At 42.5% G+C, this 24111-nt stretch overlaps 2 protein-coding genes across 5 annotated transcripts in view; one reads left to right on the forward strand and one right to left on the reverse strand.

Annotated features, from left to right (window-relative positions):
• The first annotated feature begins 415 nt into the window (after positions 1 to 415).
• ANGEL2 (angel homolog 2) lies at positions 416 to 22823 on the forward strand. Of its 3 annotated transcripts, XR_014227576.1 has the most exons (12): positions 416 to 551; positions 2052 to 2473; positions 4647 to 4900; positions 7134 to 7203; positions 8928 to 9349; positions 10354 to 10480; positions 11155 to 11215; positions 12919 to 13082; positions 16055 to 16205; positions 17765 to 17835; positions 21911 to 22026; positions 22750 to 22823. XR_014227576.1 is itself a non-coding variant. In XM_082305957.1 (11 exons), exons 2-10 carry the CDS (start codon positions 2059 to 2061, stop codon positions 17796 to 17798), a joined length of 1698 nt encoding a protein of 565 aa, XP_082162083.1. In that variant the 5' UTR covers positions 416 to 551; positions 2052 to 2058; the 3' UTR covers positions 17799 to 17835; positions 21911 to 22042. The 3 variants fall into 3 exon arrangements, 2 of the variants coding, with proteins under 2 accessions (XP_082162083.1, XP_082162084.1); XM_082305957.1 differs by lacking the exon at positions 22750 to 22823 and having other exon boundaries at positions 21911 to 22042; XM_082305958.1 differs by lacking the exons at positions 21911 to 22026; positions 22750 to 22823 and having other exon boundaries at positions 16055 to 16228.
• VASH2 (vasohibin 2) overlaps positions 20569 to 24111 on the reverse strand; it is a 33321-nt gene continuing 29778 nt past the window's right edge. For both annotated transcript variants that reach the window (XM_082305965.1, XM_082305964.1), the window contains one exon: positions 20569 to 20710. In XM_082305965.1, the coding sequence (XP_082162091.1) occupies positions 20641 to 20710 (70 nt within the window). In that variant the 3' untranslated portion in view covers positions 20569 to 20640. The remainder of the gene's footprint in view (positions 20711 to 24111) is intronic.

The following is a 24111-nucleotide window of genomic DNA, read 5'->3' on the forward strand; positions in this document are numbered from 1 at the left end:
GCAAACAGCAAACACGGTGCTGCTGCCTTGAAGTGGCACCTTGAAACACAGGGCAGCTCTGCCTTGAGACCCTTTGACCCTACGGGGACAGACGCTAATCCCAGGGAGGAGACCGCGTATGGAAACTACTGCATTAGCGCAGTGTTACATCCATGTAAAAGAATCAAAACGCTGAAATCAAGCACCTTACAACGCGCTCTCGCGGCGCTCTGCAGGTGCCCCCGGCGGGCCGCCAGCGGCCGAGAGGGCGCCCAGGCCCTCACCCCGCCCTGCCCCAAGATGGCGGCCTGGCTTCGGCGCCAGGCCTCCCGGATCAAGTATGGCTGCGGGGCGCGGCGCCGGCCCTCGGACTACAAGTCCCAGGAGCGAGCGGGCGTGGGGCGCGGCGCGGCCGCCGCCCGTGCCGGGTAAGCGGCGGGCCGGCCGGCAGCGCAGCGGCGGCGGGCGGAGCTGGCGCTGCCCTGGGATGACCCCCTCTGGGGGTGCCGGGGCTGCGCGGAGCCGATAGCGGGGCCCCCCTGGGCCGGGCCCGCACCCGGGCCCGCCGGGAGGTAAAGGGCGCGGCGGGGGTCGGGGGGGCGCGGGGCCTCGGCCGGGGCCGGCAGCCGCCGGGGCGCCGTGGTGCGCGGAGCCGCGGGGCAGGCGCGGGGGGCTGTGCGGCGGCAGCCGGCCCTCCTCTGCCCCGCCGCGTCCCGGCAGCTGCCCGGCGCCCGCGGAGGCCCAGGCGGCCCGTGCGGGGGCTCCCCGCGGCTGGCGTGGCCCCGGCGGCGTTGGAGCTGCCCGCTCACGGGGAGCCCCACGCCCCAGCTGGGTGTCGGGGGGCTGGGGAGCGGCCTGGCCGCTGCCGCGGGAGCAGAGCCCCCGGCCCGGCCCGGGGGTGATTGGCAGTCGCTTGTTTTCAATACCCGCCATTAGCCAGAGCAGGGCCGCGGTAAACAAAACGCAGAGCGGGCTTGGGGTTTTCCTCCGGCGGGTGTAGGTGGCCGTGGGGAAGTACTCGCCTGGGGCCGGGCTGTGAGGAGGGGAGCCTTTCTCGGCGCTTTTCCATAGAACAGGCGTTTGAGCAGGTCCTCGCAAAGGAGAGGCGCCTCGCCCTGCGGGCCGCCCCCCGCGCCGCGCCGCGCCGCCCCGGGGTGCGCTCTGCTCGGGCGGCTGGCGAGCTGCTGCGGGTGCGTCGCGGTGGAACCGCTGTTTCAGGGCGAGGTGGCTCTGCTGAGAGCTGTGTTTCGGCTTATTCGCTAGGCTGAGTGGCAGCTAGGAGGTTCTCGCTTTAGTTCAACTTCAGGCATACCAAGCATTGATGTCTTTTGCTTGTAAGCTCAAAATGTGCCTTATTTAAACAACGAGGAAGCTGAGGCAAATTGTTGTCGCTCAGCCGTCCTTCCTGCGTTTTTGTTGAGATTCAGATTTTTGTTTTTCTGGAAAAAAGAAAAAAAAACACCTTATTTTCATGGCTTTAATCAGTAAGCTGCAGTTTTCCCACCTGGGAAACAAATAAGAATACAAACTTACTCTATAAGCTGGTGCCGGAGATGGCGTGAGAGTGAGTACCTCTGTTTCCCTGTCTTGTTGGCATTGTGGTTTGAGCCAAGTCAGTGGCTTTTTAAACAAATTTCTGACTGTTGAAGGAAAGGGGTTTTCTGATTCCTTTCCAATTGCCTTATTATAAAGTTAACGCAGCATGCAAAAATGACCTTTTGTAAAGGTCATTCCACTGAGCACTTGAAAGATCTGATAGTTGAATTCAACAAGGCAGAAAAGAAATTGTAAATAGTTATTTAGATGGATAGAGTTTGGAAATTAAATGGCATTTGTAAATCTGAAGGGGAAAAAAGATACAAGATTGCTTTGTAAAGTCCCACTTTGCATATAATTTAGATAAAGGTTTAAATATCTTCTATGTATCTAAAAAGGTTTGAATATCTTGTATGTGTTAACTTGTAGAGAAAGAATATCTTGTATAAGTCGTGACCAGGATGACTTGCATCTACAGTGTTCTGCAGGTGGATGTAGTTGTGTGCAAGTAATGAAACCCGTGCTTTCTTTGCTAGACACTCCATGCTGCCCCGTCACGTGCAGAGGCTGGGCAGAGACTGGATCGCCCACTGGAATGGTTCTCAGATACTCACCTTGAACAGCCCAGTTTCCAGCTGTATGAGATGGGCCGGACAGTATCCCTGGGGCTCGTTTCCGCTTCCTGCTCCAGTTGATTTCTCAGCAAACTGGAGACTCCCTCCATTTTTTGGACCTTGGAGACAATTTCAGAACTCTAATTGGCAGCTTGATAACTTCACGCAAAGTTCTTGCTTTCACCTACCTAACCCCAGTATGAAATCGGAGGGAGAAGAACCATTGACAAAGAAGAGAAGACTTAGTGGCCAGCGTGATACTTCAACTCCTGAAGAAGAAACAAACGTCTCTAATCAGAAGGAAGCATTGTGTCTTTCTGAAGAAAAACATAGTAGCAAGAAAGGTAAATGATGCTCTTTGCTTATTTTTCTTGTTTATTTGTAATGCTAAACATGTCTAACAAGTTATAAGCAACATTGCCTGCACCTTTTGAGTTACTGTTTTTCTTGGCACCTCTCTCAAGAAAACATATGTCATAAAATGTTACAGTTTAGTAATGGCTGTTTAGTCTGTAAACTTCTCTTTTGTGCTGTCAAACCATCTGCCAGAACTAGGTTCGCTGTGCTTGGTGGTAGAACACAGTCAATTATGCAAGGGATTGCCCACCTGGGAGGTCCCGAGCTTGGTTCAGACAACTGTGTCTCAGGTATTTGTTGCCAGATCAGATCTGTTAACTTGGGAACTCTCTTAAAGCAAAAGGATTTAGCTAAGTTACTGTAGGGCAGAGCTGGGCTGGCAGTTCTATAGCTTCATTCCTTGTGCTGTACCTGAGCTCATAAGCCCTGCTGGACCTGAACTGGCTTCTTTCTGAGCCAGTTGAGTTATTTGTGACCTAGATAACTGAGAATTAATGGACTGAGATTTAATGGTGTTTGCTCCCAGTGTGATTGTGTGGGTTTGTTTTTACAACTGTATTCTACCACTGGCATGTTAGCGAGTTTTGTGTCAGACCATGACTGGTAAAGTAAACAGCAAATGCGCTTATCCAGATAAATACAATAAGAAGTGCAAAGATGTCTACCCAACTCAGTTAGAGACGTTCATGAAGCTTGGAAGTGTCTGCTTCAGCTTATTAGAGATGTAATCTTCCACATAGCATCCAAATATTTTACTGAGTATTGTGGATATTTACAGTTTTGTCTACTGTGAAACAGGTAGAGGGGCACAATCAAAATTGGCCCCCTCTTGCATAGATCACTTCCTTAACAAAATAAACTGGAAGTTGTATTATGACTGAAAAGAGCGGCAGATGCCATCAGCACCCCAAAGGGGTTTTTGGACACACATACCCGTAGAAACATCATATCCATCTTCAGGAGCTGAAGGAAGGGAGTTTGCTTTGTGCCTTTATTGCCGAGTCCTCTCTCAACCCCCTTAGCAAGTACATTTTGACATACCTTTATCTCAGAGAGTAGTTGGCATTGTGGTCCTTCCTAGGTCCTTCCTAGTTATCTTTTGTTCGCATATTGTAAGGTGGCAGTAATTAAAGATACCTGCTGAGGAGCAGTGTGGCCTCTCTCCCACTATAGAAACAGTACTTAAAGCCTTGCTGTATTCATTGCAAATACTAGATAAAGTCCTGAATAATGTAAGCACAGCGATGAAATTTACTGCCCAAATAGGGCAGATACTAACAGCTATAGCTGCAGTCTGCCAGTCGTTGATAGCACAGATAACTGGACCTTGGCATGCTCTCAGGTAAGTTGGGATATAGCTGAAAGGCATCTCTGTTCAAGAGTTTTGTAAGTGGAGAAATACATATCTGAAAAATAATTGGATGCTTAATGATGGGCAGATATATCCTTACAAACTTTCATATAATGATACTAATAGTAAGTAGGAATGGCAGAAAGGCAAGTAAGCCTTTTCAGAAGTTCTTGGTAATTCGGAGGCTTATCAATTTTTTAATTTATCACCCTCGCTGGGGGAAATCAGGTTCGTTATCTGTTTTGGGACCCCTGTAATGGACCCTGTTGCAGCTTATGGCCGAGTTTGTCAGACTGTACACAGGCTAGCGGTGAACCCTTTGTTTGATTCCTAACCCTTTGTTACTCATGGATAGGGAGATCAAGATGTCCATACGGTGCTCTAAAGGGTGTATCCCAGACTGACATACCCCATCTCCACTGAGGAGGTAGTGGCAGAAGGTAGCACAAGACTATGTCAACAGACTGGGTTTGGCTTACCAGTTTGACGGCCTTTCTACAGGGAGCAGGGTGGTGTAGTCTGACCACAACGATCTCCTTAGAACATGCTGGTTTCCTAATTTCAAAGCAGTTTGAAATCCAGGGCATATAATGGTTTTGTGCTGCGTTTTGGGGTTTGTTTTGTTTTTTATTGATGCTTATATAAAGTTCATCTTAAACAGAGGGTCTAAATCACTGCTAATCAAATGAGCTTTTAGAATTGCTTAAGCAATTTGAAAGACAACTAGTTGTCAGTAGAATGATTTCTAAGAGCAGTAAGAAGTTGTACGATATATTACATAACTTTTCTGCTTCATCTGCTTTTAACAGGAACTGTCAAAAGACACTGGGAATATTTCTGTCAGCACAGTAGAACAATGAAAATCTTTGAAAATAAAGAAACCGAGCAAAGCAATACAGAAAGTGAGGCAACATTTGATTTTACAGTCATGTCCTACAATATCCTCTCACAGAATTTGTTAGAAGATAACTCCCACCTGTACAAACACTGCAGGCAACGGTTGTTAATCTGGACGTACAGATTTCCCAACATTCTACAAGAAATCAAACAGCTGGATGCAGATGTGAGTAGAAAACGAGCATGTGGATATTTTTTAAGACCTGATAAACTGGAGTAGCAAATTCTTGCCGCTCTTTATTTTGACAGGTGGGCTGTCTAGTGAATCCAACTGAGCTTTTAGTTACATCATGCTTAATGATTTTGATTTATGCTTGTGCTATTAGTGTATTCTGTGCGATCTGAACTTACAGCAAAGGCAAACTCTACAGCACATGTCACTCATAGTTGCCTATTTTTTGTCCATAACTTCCTGGAATGGTCTTTTTGACATGACTTTGATGTTCTGCTGATACACTGCAATTTTTTTATAATTCCAAAACCTTCTTTCTTCACATAAATTTTTCTCAGTCTGTGCTTAGAGCACACTTGAGTAGAGTGCTGTAAATAAGGCATTGATCATAGGAACAGCTGTCCTTGCATAGGCTAAAGGTCCACCTAGTCTGGTGTTGTGTTTGCAACGGTAGCTAATGATAGATGCTTAGAGTAGGAGAACGGGGTACCTTTCTCCAGGATAGTCTCAGCTTCTGGGACTGTACAGTTTAGGAAGCTCCGGAGCTGGAGTCTCTCTCTTTAATTGCGCCATAAGTTATTTAGTGCAAAGGAAGTGCAAGATTGAATAGTTGATCGTTATTCGCAAACATTTAATCTTGCACACCAGGTTTTTGTGGAGGAAAAACAGTATGCATGTACACAGGAGGGTCAAATTAAGGCAACCTCCAGGACTGGCATTTTCTAACTTCCAGGTGTGTGACTTTTTGTTTAGGTAGTAGTTACAACAAGTGTCTGTATACTCACTGAATCAAAAGTCCCTTTCTAAAATCTGGCTGCTAATCCTTCAGAGCCATTTGTTAGATCCGGTCATGGAGAACTTACAATCATGTCTGAATCCTTCATTTGGAAGGCAGACTCAAATGTTTTATTTTTTTGATTGTATGAGGGCTGGAGTGATGAGACTGCTATGTAGATATCCATTTTCTTGAGATTAATGTTCAAGGTTGAGAGAAAGGTGCAGGTGTTAGTAGCATTCATGTGAGACTGATGCAAACATATTCCCAGGTGTTCATTTCTCTCTTTATCTGGTACTCTGCTCCATTTGACTTGTCAACAAGCTTGCTGTTCTTTACTGAGACATAACTCTGAACTTCTGTTTATATTGGGGTCTGAAAAAATACCTTACAGTGTTCTTGGTTGGCTGTGGGCTGGAGAAGTCCCCTTCAAGCTCTTCCTTTCTTCCTCATACATACATACAGTATGTATAAATTTATCTTTACAGTGAGATACGTTAGTGGGCTTTCTGGGAGGAGCATTGGGCAGAGGGACTCTGCCTGGTGCTGTTAGCGGTAACAGACAGTTCTCCAGCATGGAAGGCCTGGAGCCAAAGCCAGCCCCTCTAGCAAAGAGCAGTTCAGTTCGGGGTACTTGCTGAGCTCTGCAGAGCCACACAACGCAGCACTGGGGTAAAGAGGTGATGCCTTGTACGGCACGCGTTGCGTCATGATGAGCAGCTGCTCACAGACCCTAGTAGAGGCAGGTGCCCTTGTGCAGCGGAAGTTCTTGCTAAAGGACATAGACTTTTAACTGATACGTTATTTTGAACTGTCACCTTAAAGTGAAGCAGAGACTTCAGAATTTTGCTTGAGATTTGGTTCTTCTTTGAGACCTTGAATGAGCTAGTGTCAGCTGGGTAAGCGAAGTCTGTTGCTGCAGTTCAGCAGGCAGTGCTAACTCATTACCCTTCACAAACTCAGTCCCTTGTCAGAGTCCCAGGGTGTCTGTAAATCTGTGTGTTACTGCAGCGTGCAGGGACAAGGCTCCAATATGCTCAGAACTCTCCTAATGGAGTATTTTGAGGTTGATCTTTGGTTCAGGTTGTCATAATATGGAAACTTGTTGTCCACGCTGTAGTTAATGAAAAGTGTGGCCTTGGCCTCTTCATCCCACCTCTCTGGCATTTATCCCTCTCCTAAACTGCTGAGAACGTATTAGTGGGCCACTATTTTGATTAAATTTAATTTCACATCTGAAAATTTATGTCTGTCTGAGAAACGATGAGAGGAATTGGGGCCCTCTTCATGATCTTAAGGAGCATTTTCTATAGGAGAGTGAATCCTTTTGTGGGATTATGGAGGCAAAAAGCCTCTGAATTTTTTTTTATACCTATACAGACTGGCCAAGAGAGATATGATAATATTTTAATGTACTTACTAATATCTTTTAATTATAAACTTTTGCCTTAGGTACTCTGTTTACAAGAAGTCCAAGAAGACCACTATAGAACAGAGATCAAGTCAAGTTTGGAATCCCTGGGTATGGTGAAACTCTTATGACCAATACATTGTCTTCTCCTGTGCCCCAGTACTATTTTCCTCAAAAAAACTCCCTTAGATTGTAGAGTCAAATCTCCTGCCATCACATACAATAATGTTGTGTACCCCTTTTTATAAATTCGAGTGCTCTCTTGAAACTACATTAGTGTTTTCTACCAGTATTCTGGTTGGATAGCTTTCCTACGGTATGTTTTTTCTGGCTTGAAACCTTCCAAATATCAGCACTAAATTTTATCCATGGTCAGTTTGTATTCCTTAGTTTTTATACAAGTACTGTCAGTCAGCCTAAATAGCACTGTCTTATCGCTCTGCTGTGTGAATTTATGGTAAGGAACATGCTGCTAGGGGTGCGATTCCATGGTGATTTAAACTGGTCTAAATCTTTTGTGCCTTACACCTCCTTCCAGTCCCATGGCCCCGCTCTCTTCCTGGCACTGGTACTTGTCTGATGCCAGGAGGAGCCAGTTCAAGGAGCAGCACTGGACTGGTACTTTTGTCTTTCTTGGTTAGTTGGTGATAGTCTAGCTCCCAGAATTGAGTGTTTGTACAGAAGACAGAGTAACGGTAGTACCGAATTAAATCTACTTGAAATGTGAAACAATACTGTAAGGCCAGGCTCATGTGGGCAACTGAGCTTCCTGCTGCTGTACGTGAGCACGTGGAGCTTGCTGGAGCTCTTCCTCTTCCCCTCCCCACTCCCAAATGCATGTCCTGCCCTTTCCTCTGGGCTAGTTCTGGCACTCACTAGACCCTTACCCTGGTGAAATCCACCAGTCCAGCAGAATGCTATCCAGACTAATTTTACTTTCCTGGATTAGTTTTCTGTTGGCTTACTTAATTAACAGCAAGTGCCACAACAAGTGGCGGGAGCACATGGCCTGGAGCTGGGAGAGGGGAGTGGGGATTCCCTGTTCCAGCACTGGTGTGAGCCTGGAGGTCGACTCACTCCACTCCATGGGGCTGTACTTCTTGAATTCATATGGCATGGGCGGGGCAGAGAAGCATTTTAAAATGGCAAAAACTAGATACTATTTCAAGATCATTAGTTTTTCCTTACATAGGTGAGATCTTATTAAAATCTGCTTTTCACCTCTACATAAAATAAAGAACTTGGCAAATTACTATTTTCAGGTGGACTTGTTTGATACTGTCATTTGGTAAATGTCTGTTTCCCTGTTGAAAGCTTGCCTCCTGCTGCTAATGGGATAATCACATAATTGTGTAAATATATTTGAGACCTTTGCTCTATGAATCATTTTAGACAGTGATTTATGACTTCTAGTGATTATTGCTTTTGATTGGCATGCTTCACTGGTATTATTCCTAAACCATTGTGGTAACATCCAGAAAAAACTCCAATACACAAGTCCACTTTTATGTGACTTGTGGGGTTTTTTTTGTTGTTTTGGTTTGGGTTTATTCCCACGTGAGGAGAGAAGAATATGCCTGGTATCTTAAACTATATAGATGCTTACACATCACAAAAGGTGCTAGGCCAGGTTTCCTGTAGTATCTAAACTGAAGCTAGACAGGACAGAAAGTCTCGTGTTCACTTTTCTGTGTGACCTTTACATAGTCTTTGGTACTTCAGACTGGGTGTTACCTGCCATGTGAGAAAAGTAGCGTGAGGCTTTTCTACTTTATTAAAAAAATAATCTCTATTTATACAATGTTTTTTTATGTTTTTAATTGCCTTTCTTGCAGGGTATCACTGTGAGTATAAAATGAGGACAGGGAGAAAACCTGATGGCTGTGCTATTTGCTTCAAAACTTCCAAATTTAGCCTGATCTCATCAAACCCCGTGGAATTTTTTCGCCATGATATTCCACTCTTGGACAGGGACAACGTTGGACTGGTGTTGCTTTTGCAGCCTAGATTTCACTGTAAAACTAATGCTGCAGTCTGTATAGCCAATACACATCTGCTGTATAACCCAAGGCGAGGGGACATCAAGCTGACCCAACTTGCAATGCTCCTGGCAGAGATCGCTAGTGTTGCCCCTCAGAAGGACGGTACCTTCTGTCCAATTATCATCTGTGGTGACTTCAATTCTGTTCCTGGTTCTCCGTTGTACAGATTTATAAAGGAAGGAAAGTTAAATTATGAAGGACTTGCTATAGGGAAGGTAGGCTATGCTTTTCACTTCTCACAAAAAAAAAAGGTTAATGCTGATTAAAGAGAAATACTTGAGTGATGCTAGCATGCTATAGCTTGGCTTGTGATTATTCCCCTTGCAGTACCAATCTTAGTGCCCTTTACACAGTCTGCAAAGTGAAAGTTATTGTGGAGTTACTAAAATAAGCTTGGGTATATTAGCTGTGCCTTACAGAATATTGTATCTACTTCTAGCATTCCAAAATGAAAAACTTGCAAACAAATTAATTGTTCTTGAAAGGTACTTATCCACAGGATGATTTTATTACTGTTTTAAGTGTCCCAGTGTTTAAGTAGGATAAAATAACTACTTAATGAAATACCTACTGTGTACTCTGTGGAAAGCTGACTCTTTTATTTTAGATAAACTTTGAATTACAGTGGCTAGAATAATTGTAAAAGCAAAAATGCAATTACATGCTGAACCTAAGCTGTTTCAGGTTAGATGGTTTTTGTTGTTAGCTCTTGTATGTAGCTGTTGGATGTGTGAAGTGCTAGTTAATAGAAAGTAACTGGAGTACATACAATGAGAAAACATGAAAAAATAGCCCCACTAGTGTTTGTTACTAGTGGGTTGTTGTTTTAAGCCCCGCTTTGACTTGACTTGCTCCCAGAAGAATAAGCATTGTGAAGATAAAGTAAGCGTCTGCTAGGGAGCTGTATGTACTCAGTCCTCTTACATTGCTAAAAGTGTTCTTGGTAGTCTCTCAGCTTAGTGTCACAAGAACTATCTTGAAAAATTGGGTAGCTGCAAAAAACTTGATAAGAGTAAACAAAGGTGGTGTACATAAGGGGCGGTATTATTTTTTACAGAGATTTGACAAGCCATTATAAAAGATGTATTCTAGGAGGCTGGTGGTTTTGTTTTTTGTTTTTTTTTTGCTTAAACTTTAAACTTTACAAAAAATGTCTGCTCATTTCAATTTTTTTTAATCAGATTTCTGTCTGAAAAAAGCTAATGTTGTCTTTTTATAGGTCTCTGGACAAGAACAGTTTCCGAGGGGACAAAGAATCTTATCTATTCCAATTTGGCCAAAAAAATTGGGTATTTCGCAGAACTGTGTATATGAAATAAAACAGCAACAAAAAGAAGAAAATGCAGGTCAGTTGCTAGGTTGATGAATTTTGTGGTCCTTTGAAAGTATCATTCAGGTAGCACTGAAGAACAGATGATCTGTTCTAGTGGGGGGAAAAAGTGAATCTTGAGCTTGCAAAACTTCCTGTTGGGCTCACCAGAGAGTAAAGTTATTTGTTCTCATAAGCACTTGCAAATTTTAATCTTTAGAAGATAGTAGTTAGAAACTGCCATTCGGGAGCTGGTGCGTAATATTTAAACTCCTGTGTTTTCATCATGAAAGCCAGTTGTGCTGTGACGGGGAAAAGAGGGATGGAGGAATGCAGTGCGTGTATGTAGCATGAACCCATGTTCTGCTTCAGTGTTTATGTATTATAGTGCAAGCACTTTATGTAACAAGTGGGAAAAGCAAGTGATTCCCCGCTGAGTATTATTACATCTTTCATCCACCGCTTTTTCTTTGACAGAAAAAAACAATTTTAAATGAATGGGACATAATTTGAAAGAGTCTTTGGAGGGGATCTTACTAATGGAACAGAAGAATTTAATCCAGCTTTGTGAATTCTATTCTTGCCTGCTGCAAAAAATAAGTGTACTTAACGATATCTTTTTCTGTAGCTTTTCTTTTCTGTACCTCTTCAATATTGGTCTCGCCTACATCCTATTTTTAAATGTAAATTGAATGTATTTTTATTTTGCAGGAGAAAAATTGGAAGCGGCAAAACTGGACAACGCTCAAGAGATTGTAATAGCATCTGAAAAGTATGTGTTGGGGGGAAAAAATGGAAGCCCTTGACTGGTTCCTAGTTTTGGGGGTTTGTTTTGGTTTTGGGCCAAACTTGTATCTGATTCCAGGCGTGGATACAAGATGCTCACCTAACCCAGTCTGCCCATCTGGCAAAAAGTCATCTTCCATTTAAACATGGAAAGGCTAATCAGACAGCAACAGCCTAGAACTGGAAATAACACACGGAGTGTGTGTTCTTGCGCAAACTTGCAGATATTATTTCAGAATGCAGAGGCAAGGTGTCAGTGCTGTTCAGAGGGTACTTTCTGTCTGCTTATTAAAAGAATGCCTTTGACATTTTTTGTCACTTCTTGATATGGACAGGACATTTTGCCATGTAGTGACATCATAGGAAAGCTGTGAACTTCAGTCCAGTGGCAGAAACCATGGTTTTGGGGGGGGGTGGTGGTGGTGGGGGAATTCAACAAAAAAACCCAGTGTTGTCCAGCTGCTTAAGTGTTGGCACTTCTCTCTCTTTTTACTGTTTCGGAGATACCAGTTTACGGATGCTAATAAAATCCTATAATGCAATGTGAAATTGGGATAAAGGAGGGAAAGGAACTGGAAAGATCATAAAATCTTCCTTGTCAAGAGTTCTATGGGAGAATTTAAGTTCTTTGATTCCCAGAAACTCGGAGTATTATGGGTTTGGTAGTACAACTCGTACTTGGATCAAAACGCTTGCTCATTAAACTGAAGGAGGAAGCTACTGCTAGACTGCTGAGAAGGAAAATGTAACTGCTTTTTGAAAGGAAGAATATATTTGCCTTTACCAAACTGGTAAAGGCCTATAAAGTAAGGCATAGAAGAAGGAAATTGCCTTAACTGTGTATGTGTGTGTTGTACCAACTGGCATGTTTGTCAGTCTTCTCTAAATCAGGCAGGTGGCATGCTGACTTCTTTTTTTTTTTTTTTTAATTGCTTGGTTTTTAACCAGAACACATTGCAGCTCAGGTTTAACATGCAGCTGTGCCAGGTGAGGCAGGTATAGCTGAGGGGTGGATGATTTGCAGAGCTGGTAGGAGCAAATGGCAGGGAGGGAGAGAGGAGTCCTTTTGCTGAAAGGTGCAGTTTGCTTTCAAGTTTGAAAAAACAGGTGAGACAAGATGGGCTGAACTGAAGAGGAACAGACTGACATTTGATGGGGAGAGACAAAATGGGAGCCTGAGTGGAGGAAAGAAGATTAGGCATAGCCTAACTTGAAAACACTTGACAGCTTTAGTTTAAGGGAGGGGAAAAAAAAAAAACCACCACCTTAATTTCTGTATATGCTGAAGGGCTTGGTTAATGTGTTCATAGTTTGTTGCTTTTGTATAAGCTGCTCTCATGGATACTTCTACCCATGTGTCAGGGAGAGATTGCTGAATGAGGACACGTGAAATCTTAGAAAGTGTAGGTGGAGGTGAAAGCTATGTACATTTAAAGTGTCAGTTAAGCCAGTTTTGATAGGCTCTTAGGTATCTGCCTTTTACTTGACAATGCTGCCTGCATTTTGCCTTCAGAGGCTTAGGCTGCTAACGCAGAAGGCTATGGAATGGATTGCATGAGAGAAATGCTAGTTTGCACATCCAGATAATTAATTTTGTTTGTAACCAGAAACTATTTGGCATTTCTTCATTTGTTTATTATTTCTAGCAAAGATAAGAAAATAAAATTCTTTTCTTTGATTCTTGTTTAGGTTGTCTTCAAAATTGCAGCACCATTTTAAATTATCTTCAGTCTATTCTCATTACTTTCCTGAAACTGGGATACCAGAAGTAACGACTTGTCACTCCCGAAGTGCTGTCACTGTGGATTATATTTTCTATTCTGCAGCCAGCGATGATACTGCTGCCCAGCCAGGTAAAGAAACCAACTTGTAATTATTTTTCACAAATGCTAAATGGGAGCATTTGGATGCTGTTCTAAGGGAAATGTAGTGATAATTTAATCCATATGAAGCACCTCAGAGGTTTGTGGCGGTGCTTTGAATGTCAGCCATTATCTGAGAAACTTGGCTGGCCTTGTCGACTCACCACAGTTGGACTTGTAGTGCCACACAGGGCAAACTTTTTCACCTGACTGATCATTCCTGTAGTTGCCATCTCAGCATGGAGACAAGAGCTGAGGCTACAGAATAGCAGCAATGTAAGTAGCACCTGAGAAACACTGCTGTCGGTAACTCTTGCAGAACCTTAGTGGCCAGACCTACAACAAAGCGGTATTTCCAGTCAGCTAATCAGCAAAATGGTGAACAGCAATTTATGATGTGCATTAAAACTGATAAATGAACTGTTTCTTAGAAAGTTACTTTTCAGATAGTCTTGATGTAATGTCTGTCAAGTAAATGACCTCTGTGGCCTTTCCTCTGAGAGCAGTCACTTGCACATGCCCCGTTGCTGCTCTCTTGATTGCAGTTGCAGCTAAAACTCACCAGATGGTGCAAGAAAGACATGGTACCTCTGCGGGTGTATTTCTTGCTGGGTGACACAGTGCTATCCTTTACTGCATTTGTGCTCTTACCGTGGATGCTTCCGAGCGATGCGCTTTCCATGTCATCATTAGTTCTGTGTCTTGCGCCATCGTCAAAGGTCATTGCACAGTGCAGTGCTATCAGATAAATGGCTCTGCAGAACTTGGAACAAAGAAACCTGGATTCCGCTCCTGCTCCCACTGTAGATTGCAACTGATTTTTATAAATTGACATTGTTTTCAGTATGTGAAATGAAAATACCACCTTCATCCCTCGTACCTGGAGACTAGATTGTTAAAATTCATTGAGTCAATGCACAGAAGTGTCATTTGTCATAACATGCACAGTAAATGCTATCTTAGTGTAAAATATCAAATACAAAAGCTTCACAATACAGAAGAAAAAAAGCTTTGACTGAAAAACTAGGATATGAGAAGTATCTAAACGACTTCTGAATGCTGTGTGATTTAATGGAGTGCTGTGTGATTTCAGAGTGTATCCTTGTGGAAAATTGAATCCTAATTCACGTGTTTGTATACCTTCTTGCACCATCATTGCCCCAGCAGAGCTATAGCACTTTTTTCTTTCTGCACTTGTTTTTCAAATATTCTTCACCCCACATCAAAGTACAGAATGGGACCAAGCTTGAATTCTCCAAGTAGTTTAAACTGGTGTAGTTTTTATTCGTTAGTTCTTAGAAACTAAGTAATAGTCTGGATTTTCAGTTTTCTGATGACCCAGGCCTCTGTATTAAAAGTTGTAAAAGTCTGAACAAGTGAGTACTAAATGTGGTCTAGACTGACTGATTGCTTTTTTCTATTTAAAGGTTGTTTTGTTTTTGTTTTTTAAGCTTTTGTGCTTTGGTCTGTGTCATGCCTAGCAAAGTATTTGGTTTGGTATTCAGGATTTGCTGTGAAAGCAGGGTTCAGTATCTACCCGAGTCCTGCAGGACTCAATTTTGCTGGTTCCAGAGTGCTCTGAGCTGACGTTAATCACTGCAGGCAGACCAAGCTCTCTGTAGCAACAAACTGCTCCTTTGTAGACATGCAGGTGCTGTGCTAAATGATAAATTTGGCTCAAGAGCGGGGCGGACGTGTGGTCTAGAACTACTGACACATCTTTGCAGCAAAAAAGCTTTTCTTCAGAGAACAAGTAAGCAGCTGCTGGGTTGTTAGAGAACTGGAAAGCTGGCAGATGGCAAAGGAGTGAAGCTGTTGAACTATCTGAGGAGTTTAACAGTTGCTGGATAATCCTTTAAAATACACCTGCTGGTAAGCCAGTACCACGTTGAGCCAGGAAGTGCTGAAGTTGCTGATCGCTTTCGTACAGAAAATATTTTGTCAAAGTTACAGTTGCTGTTTGTGCTGGTTCTGAAAGCACTCAAACTGCTCAGAATCGTCTTGGTGCTCTCAAAGCAATAGCTAGGGTTGCTGAATAGTCATCTCGCTCAAGCAGATTAGCTTAAGAAGTCTAAAAGTTTGACACATCATGGAAGGATCTTGTTCTCAATGGAATTTCTTTTACCTGAGTTGGAAAAAGCTTGTTAATCTTCACTGATGACAGTTTTCTGGTTTTTTGTTCTTGTTGTTTTTTTAATGAGGACACAAATATTTATAAGTATAGTGTCATAATAAGGTGTAATAGTAGCAAGGCTGTGAGTCATCTTCCCCTCTTCCATGAGCAATGTGGTGTTTCTTGGGGGGGGGGGCGGGATTTTTTGGTAGTGTTTTTTGTTTGTTTGTTTTGGGGGTTTGTGTGGGTTTTTGGGTTGTGGTTTTTTTTTTTTTTTTAGGCAATTACAGGAATAAGTAGCAGGAAATAATGAAGGAAGATCCCTTTCTTGTGATGAACAGTTAGTTAGGAAGGGAAATACCAGAAGGCTTTCATCCTTATGAGCAAGAGTTCCTGTATGACTTGCCTGCTGGAGAACTGTGTGCTTGAGGATACAGAAATAAAATGTTCTGTGAACCAGTAACTGTCAAAAGATGCTTAATTTTGCAAGTGTCAGCTCTGTTTAGCAATGCTGTTGTGCTAGGGTATAGGAGTGGATTGTGTGAGGCTTTTTCAGGGGAGTTACAATGAAAAAATAAATCCCTTTCCCTTTCTACCTCAATTTATCCCTCTGCGAAATGGAGGGGTGGTGTCTCTCTGAGTACTTTGAGCTCTACTGATTATAAGTTCTACTGTGAGAGTAATAGTTAACAAGAATTTCCGAACTACCTTATTGGTGACTTTGCATGGAACAATAATGACTTCAGATTATTTCTGCCATACTGTTTTCCTCCTTCTGCATATGTATGAATGTGTGATTTTTAGCCCACACTGATGAAATTTCTACTTTTTTTTTTTTTTTTTAAACCAGGAGCAGAGGATTCTTTTCATGGAGGTCTAAAACTTCTTGGCAGGCTGGCACTTCTAACAGAGAAAGATCTTTGGACTGTTAATGGTCTTCCCAATGAAAATAACTCTTCTGACCACCTGCCATTGCTGGCAGAGTTCAGGCTTATTGAACGGTAATATCCAAAGGACTTTTTGTGTAGGTAAAACTACCTTCACCATCTCTCTTCATGTGATTATTAATATTTTTTTAAAGGTTAATTCAAGCACTGCTGGTCGGGTTTAAATAAGTTTGCGTGCATGCTGATTTGTTAGTGTTGTGTAAAGTAGACCTTTTTAAAGGTACTTTTTTTTAAATGTTTAAATTACTTTATGAAGTCTTTAAGGAAAGAAGAAAAGATTTTACATTAGCTTCCTCTTTGATAATGGAAAACATCTGTGCCAGTCTCAAAATGGCATTATTTTTCACAGAGATGCTGTAAATGGTTTTTATTGTAAATCATAGTAAAACTGATTATTCTCTGAGAACTGTGTGCTTCTTCAAGTAAAGGGGAGTGAGTTTGTGTGCATGCCATGCTTGATAATAAGCTGAAAGTAATGTTTTACTACAAAGTTGCTCCGTAGACAGTTCTATCTAAATACTTTGACAAAGGAATTTCCTCAGTTACCTAGAGTGTAGGCAGTGCAGAGGCTGCAAGATGGGACTTCTAAAAGAAGCAGATAGCTTTGCAGTAAGGCAAAGCTTGAAAAAGTTACTTCTTTAACTTCTAAAAGCTTAAATATAGGTGGCATTCACTGGAATATTTTTTTAAAGTATCTGAAATAAACCCAAGTTTAATGAGCATGAAAACTTATAGGAAACAATCTACCTACAATAGGGAAAAAAAATTGATATCTTGAGGCTTCATATATATTGAACAACTGGAGGAAGTTTTTTTTCTCCATTTAGTTATTAAAAATTTCAAGTTGTATACTGAGATGACCAAGATCTTATATTTACTCTTATAATGCACTGGTAAACAAGCTGTGCAAAATATGATTTACAAAATAAAAAAAAACCAAAGACTGCCTGAGTGGAGACTTGCAGGGAGCCAGGGAGGCTGGAAACAAGTCTTGTAGCTTGGTCAAACTACACAGGCATATGTAAAACTGACTTAAAAGTAACACTTAGAATTGTCTTTCAGTGTAGTGCTGGAAAACCTTGCACCCATGTTCCTGAAATCACATCAGATGCATTTGTCTCCTAGAAACACTTGTTTGTTCTTCTCCAGCTTAATTTTTGGGATTTTCATCAGGGTTTCCTTCTCCTGACTGCAGAATTACAACTGTGATTACTTTGTGCTTTGAGAATAATGCAGGAAGTACAGGGGTAGTAATTGCAAAACCAGTGGAATTGAAAAAGTACTTTGGTGTTACGCTGAAAAAGGTGACTACCTACTGAAACAGCTTAAATTGCTTGGAATGTGGAAGGGGGCTATTTTTCTCAGAAGTAACTGTGACTGAGGAGCTTTCCTCTACTTGTTAACAGTCAAGTTAATGTTACCTATTCGAGACTGGACTCTATTCAGATACTTAAAATCAGACATTCTCAAAGCTGGAGCTGATAGATGCAAACATACTTAACCAGCTACAACAGATTTCTCATAGATACTGGTTACAGCTAAAAATATTGTGTAGCCTGTTAAGAGCAAGGAGGTTTGCTAGCCTGGAGGGCTGTGTGTTGTCTCCATTGCAGGGAGAACTGTGAGACCCTAACAGTGCTGCCCTAGAGCACTGCTGGCAAAGAGGCTGCTTGAACAGGGGAAGGTGAGTAATAGAGAAGTTCAGCCGCTTAGAATAAGCTTTAACTTGAGCATCGCTTTTCAGTCTTGTCTAAAGCCTCATCTCCTCCAAAGTAGAGGTTTCACATCAGTTCCATTCTCTTTTACACAGAGCAGCACTTGTTTAGGCCAGGCCAAACACCTAGTTACTTACAATGCTGGTTTGAATCTTAAGTTGCATACTAATTTAAAAGCAAATGCTCTGGACTTGCTGATCAATTGTTTCCATATCTGTATCTGTTTTAGTTTGTTCCCATTTGTCCTGTCTTAGATCTTCTCTGGAAGAGAAACCTGGACAGAACAAAAAAATAACCCTAAGTCATTAAAAAAAAAAAGACTACCATGATATTTTATTGAAGTTTCATGCTGTGCATAAACATACAAGTGATTAAAAAAAACCAAAAAGTCATGCATGTTCACTACACTATTTGACCACCTTGCAGTAAGTTAGAACAGTCACTAGAACCACAGTTAAGACAAATGCCATCGTAAGCAAGTTTCAAGAGAATATTTCAGCTGAACTTCAAAAACAAGAACCAAAAGCAATTCTTTGTCACGCACCTCTACAGCATTAAAGAGTTTCAGTATAAGTTTGAGGTTAAGAGAAAATAAATTGTGCTGGAGAATGGTAAAGACTATATACCAACCACCATTATTTGAGCTGAAGTAAACCATGGTTTCATAGAAGAAAACTTGCAACGTATCAGATAGCTAACCTTGTGCTATAGGATACAGCTGATCAAAGTAAGTTTTTCACATCATTTTACCCAGGAGAAATCTAAGGGATACATGGAAAAAAAAAATTGTTTAGGTCACAAGAGACTGAGCAGCACAAAGTTTAAAACTGAAACTCTGCAGCTGTTATCAAATTACACAAGAATTTCTACCAAAAGAGTATTTCTCTCTCTTCAATTTCACTCCTGAACCAAAAAAAAATCCTCTTGTGAACACAGGAGTGGAAAAGTTTACAGAAAGAGGGATGGGAAAGGCCTCCCTGTAATTGAGATGGTAATCTTGTATAAAGAAGTGTAACACATTTGAAAAGTCTTCTTTCTAGACCTTCTGAAGTCTAATTAGTAGAAAGCCTTTTACCGGTTGTAGAAGGCTGCTGCGTCTCCGTGTTGTCTTCCTTTGCTAGGTAGGTGAGATTCATTGAGCAACGAGGTCTGTGTACAAGTAATCATCTCCTTCTGTATCCATTCAATTGCTGGCTGATAGAAGCATTCTAGGAGCTTAAATCATTCAATCTGAATAAGCATTATCGTCACTGTGTTACAATGTCCTGTCTTCATCAAGATCCCAAAAAAAGTAAGAGCCCAGGAGGGGAGGTACACAAGGCCCACGGCAGTATCATCTATAAGCACAGCACAAAGGGTAGAGGCCGGACTTGTACAATAATCCAGTTTCTATTTAGGCACCTAATGAAATATTTTCAGGAATGCAGCATTTGAATGCTTCCAGAGGACTTCACTAATGCGAACGGCGGACCCCAGTGAAGGTCTTGCCACATCACTTGAACGCTGCTGTCCATCACAGGTCCTTAGCTAAGTCTTAGAACAGAAGGACTGAGTAGGGAGGAAGCAGACAAGCTTGATTTTCAGCTATTTCAGATGCACAATTTAATTTATTGCTGAAGTTGTTCCAATACAAGCTTCCTTATTCAGGTCTGAGTAAGCTGTTGTTACTACAACACATATAGGAAAAACTCCCTACAGCAGCATGGCAGAAGGTTAACTTCAGCCTGCGATGTCTGATCTTAATATAAGATGTCAAGGCATCACCATCTGAGACTGCTCAGCCTTTCAAAGACAAGGTTCAAAGTTACATACAAACGTTGAAAGAAAAGCATATAGACTCAGGTTAGTAATTCTGACCTTTTTTGCATTATTCCAGGAACACATGAGAAACAAACTGACTAGTAGGTGAACACTTGTCTCTACAGAACAGCAATCTCTACATTTTGTGCTTCAGCAGTGTAATCCAGAAAGTCTAAAAGCTTGTGACAAAGTATAAAAAAATTCTGAAAGCTTAAAAATTCATTATTCATCAATTATCACCATTTAAAAAACCAAAACCTCATATTTTGCCTAATAAGATGTCAGTGTTTAAGAATACACTTGCATATTACTATTACTTAATATCTTTCAGCAACATGCACAAAGTAATAATATAGGTGGCAGTAAAACATCCAGTGCTGTTTTGAGACTACCAGAAATGCTGGGAAACAGTACAAATTAGTTACAAAACAATAATACTGATAGTTTTGCATATCTGTTAAGTTTAGTGAGGTAATGTTGATACATTAAAAAACTCACACCACTTCTGCACTGCTTGTTTTTATTGCTGAATTAAATATTAATACTGAATGTGATTTTTTTTTTTTAACTGCACTGCACCCCAGCACATCTTAACACTAAGAATATGATTTCTTAGTTATCCCAATGCTACTACCCAGGACAATGCCCAAATTCAATTAATACTTGTGCAGGGAAATTATATTCAGAGAAACTCTCACACCACTGGAGTCACCTGCTACATGATGGAGGGGGAAAAAGTCTTATATCCTGCTAAACATAATTTTAGGTTCTCTTCACTGATGCCTTTTCTATGAATTGAAAGAAAATAAATACTGCCACAAAAAAAAAAAATCCCCCCTTCTATTTTCTAGGTAAAACTTATCATAAGAGTCCACAAGTTAATAAATACTCCCATTCCTTTTTCCTTCCAACGGAGTGCGGGTGAAGTGCAGCGGGAAGCACCAGGGAAGCCCTCTGTCCGGCGTATGGCTTTGTTAGATGCGGAGCTGGTAGCCTACCTCGTTGAGCGTAGCCAGGTCTCCTTTCTTGTCCACCACCGCGGGCCTGTGAGCAAAGGAGGGAAGAAGGCGCTGCTCACCAGCAATCCCAGACTGCAGTGCAGGAGCGGAGAGAGCAGTTGTCAAATCAGGAATGGTTTACTTCAAAATAGGACTGACTAGATCTAATTTTCTCATCATAAGCACGATCCTGCTGAGTTTGTCACACAAACTAGTGCGATTGAGCTGCTCGCGTGGGTTGCCTCTGAAGCCAAGCACCAGCGAAGAACAAGTCGTCCCCTCCTGGGGTCCGTGATCTGAGCCTGGGAGCACCCCTCTCCCTCTGACTTGAGAGAGGGCCTAAATGAGTAGCTAAGACTAGACACATCTCGCCCGTGATCTACCCCAGAGCAGGACTCCAGCTTTTGGAATAAAGTGGGAACTGCTGAGAGCAACCAGGCAAGGCCTCTCACGTGGCCACAGCACGCTGTCTCTCTGAACCTGACCTTTCCTCTTGGCTAGGTCTGTGTGAAGGGCTAGAGCCCGCCAAACAGAAAACACCAGATAAACTCCCTTCAGTCTCCAGGCATCTTATATTCTGATACAGTCCAGCCATTCACTTGAGTAATCACACATGCAAGTATGCTGTTAGGTCATTTAAGTATATCAACAACCTGAACCAAGTGAAACCTTGAGATGGAGCAGTCAGTCTCTCCCTCTTTAGCAAGCCATGGAAAAGCTCCTGCAACAAAGTTATCAAACTGAAACAATCCTGGCAATTTACAGTCTGTGGCAGTGTCTAATCTGAGAGCTTATTCCAGGCTCTTAGCTATTTTCAAACTGAGCCATATGTTTGCTTTTCTAAAGAAAAACATTGTTTAAAATACAGGTTTCTCCTAGTAGACTCTACACCATGTCCGCTTCACTGCAAAAACTCAGCTAAAGTCCAATGTGAAGCAGGTAATAGCCCCAGTGCTTTCCTACAGCTCCTCACACCTACTCTCACACACACACACACACACACGTGTGTGGCAGAGCCTCAGAAATATTTTAGAATTCTTTGATTCAATAAGTGAGTTTTTTTTTTTTTTTTAAAAGCAGAGCTGCTAACACCAGATCTCTACTGAAAATTTGCACAGCATTCGAGAGCAGGGGACATTGCTACGGACAACTAATACTCTTCTGCCTAGTCACACATTGAATGCAACCTGTGTTTTTGCCACATATCCGAGCACCTCTATTAATAACCCCATCCTCCTCTTTGCAGCACTGCCCTGCTCCCTACCTCATGTTTGTCTCAGTTCGTAAGTACTGCACAGAAGCGAAGGAGTCTTCACTGGTCTTTCTCACTGGCAGGAAGGGATCGCACCTGAAGAAGTCATTGTAAGATAGTTGGGATTTTTCCACTTTATTCCTTCAGAGCAGATGGGATTTGACTAGCCAGAAAACAAGTTACAAGCTGCATCCCTCAGAGCTTGCGCAAGAGTCCGAGACCAGCAAGAGACGCACTGTTTCTTCCAGAGCATCTGTCCCTCCTCCCTCCCTCAACTGTAGGGATCCTCTTCCCTTCCCACCCTTTTCCCCCTCCCTCCCTTTAATTAAAACCAGAATGTGGTTTTAATTAAAGCACACCTGGATGGTTCTACCTTCTCTGACTATCCAAGAGAGATGGGGAGTCGCTGCACACCCATGGCAACACGCCCATTTCCACTCCATGACAATTCTCTAGCTTGTAGCTACAAACAGACTGTCCTCCATAAGGTTTCTCTTCAGGGTTTTAGGAAAAGGCAAGGATTTGTTGGAGCAGAGGCACTGCAGCTCCTATTCTCCTTGGCTGGCAAATGACCTGATGTCAAACATCCCTTCTGAAGCCAGGGACCCCTGCCGTACTCGCCCATCAGATTGCACCTCCTATCCGAGGTGCCGTGACGATGAGCACGTGAATAAACTGTGCATAGCTGTGGGTACACAGTATTCATGAGTTGTCTGCATTGCATCTGCCTGATTTTGCACATCCTAATATAATAAATATAATATAATCCTAATATAATCCTGCCCCCTTGCACATCCTAATATAATGGACTAACAAAATGTTTCTTTCAACAGCTAAAGTAGGCCAGAAGCACACAAGGCCAGTGTTGCTATGACACTCAGAGCATGCATGTGTTAAGCCTCAGTATGAAATTAAAAGGAAATAGATCTGGTGAACCGACATTTAGGAGCAGAGATTGCTTAGGCTGCCGCATGATACTCCCTTCCAAACTCATATCAACACTCCCAAACCCCTCCAGCTCCCAAACCCCTCCAGCTCCAAGAACTTCTATTGAGGACGAAGCACTGCGTTGCCTGTTCCAGCACAGTGGCTTGCAATTTACTGCACCCTCCTGGTCTGGGACTTCAGAGGATGGACAAGTGGACACAGTAACGCTTCAGACTTACCAGGCAGCTTCACACCACCTGATATCCTCTTTATCCATCCTGTCCGCTAGACACCCTTAGCAGGATCACACCAGCTGTGGGCTAAGAGCACATGGACCCTTACGTAGCTCAGTTAATGAGCTGCAATTTGACTACACGCCAGTCTCCTAGACAGGCACGTACTGCTTGTTGCATTGCCACCCGTGTCCTGCAACGTACTCTGTCTGCCTTGTAGCTGTATTTCCAGGCTAAAATGCTATCGTGCACTTGCTAGCGGCCACCACCGGCATTTACCTAACAAACTAGTAAGGAACCAGGTTAAAGGGTTGAGGCTGTAAAATCCACTTCTGTCCTTAAGCACTGCTTCAGCCTCTGTCCTTCAGAAACAATCCAGCAAAGACATTCCAGTTCACCATTCCAGTTCACGTATTTTTCACTGGGAGATTTCTCCCAGCAGGCCCATATAATTTTATTCTTGACAAAAAACAGGCTGTAATAACAGCTTGTCATCAGCAGGTGAAGCCTCTCAAATGAATGTGTTATTCAGCCCCTGCCAGCTCACACTAGAGCAAAACACTTCTCTCCCCCTCCTCTGCAAGCTCTAAAAAGCTGTAATTACAGCATGCGAGTAAGAGATCCACAAAGAAACAAAACACAGTGTTGATAAGCACGGCCATTCTTTAGCTAGGATTTCAGCCTAAAGCTTAGCAAGCCTGAAAGTCTTTCCTCTTCTGTGTTTAACACAAAGGCTTCTCACTGCAGCTAGGTTCTCAGAGATCCATCAATACGTCGAAGAAAATACCCAAGTTTCCCTCTTGTATTGCTCACCCCACATCAACCGCTGTACATGCTGGCATGTGTCATTCAGCTCATCCCTGATGAGGGGATGCTATTCCCCCTTCAAGTCTCAGAGACCTCCGGTTGCAGAAACCAGCAGATCTCGATTTTGGAAACGAAAGGGTTTTATTACCAACAGAGAACTCCCTACAGCAGCACGCTCCTCTGCAGCACCACTCCCGCCAGGGCAAAAGGCACAGTCAGCCTTCGAGC

Source organism: Platalea leucorodia (assembly GCF_965183815.1).
Source record: "Platalea leucorodia genome assembly, chromosome: 3".
In the NCBI taxonomy this organism is placed as follows: domain Eukaryota; kingdom Metazoa; phylum Chordata; class Aves; order Pelecaniformes; family Threskiornithidae; genus Platalea; species Platalea leucorodia.

Coding starts and splice junctions, on each gene's coding strand:
- ANGEL2 (XM_082305957.1), top strand. CDS start 2,059: ATGCTGCCCCGTCACGTGCAGAGGCTGGGCAGAGACTGGATCGCCCAC. Junction 7,204..8,927: donor GTCAAGTTTGGAATCCCTGG/GTATGGTGAAAC, acceptor CCTTTCTTGCAG/GGTATCACTGTGAGTATAAA. Junction 16,206..17,764: donor GAGTTCAGGCTTATTGAACG/GTAATATCCAAA, acceptor TCTCCATTGCAG/GGAGAACTGTGAGACCCTAA.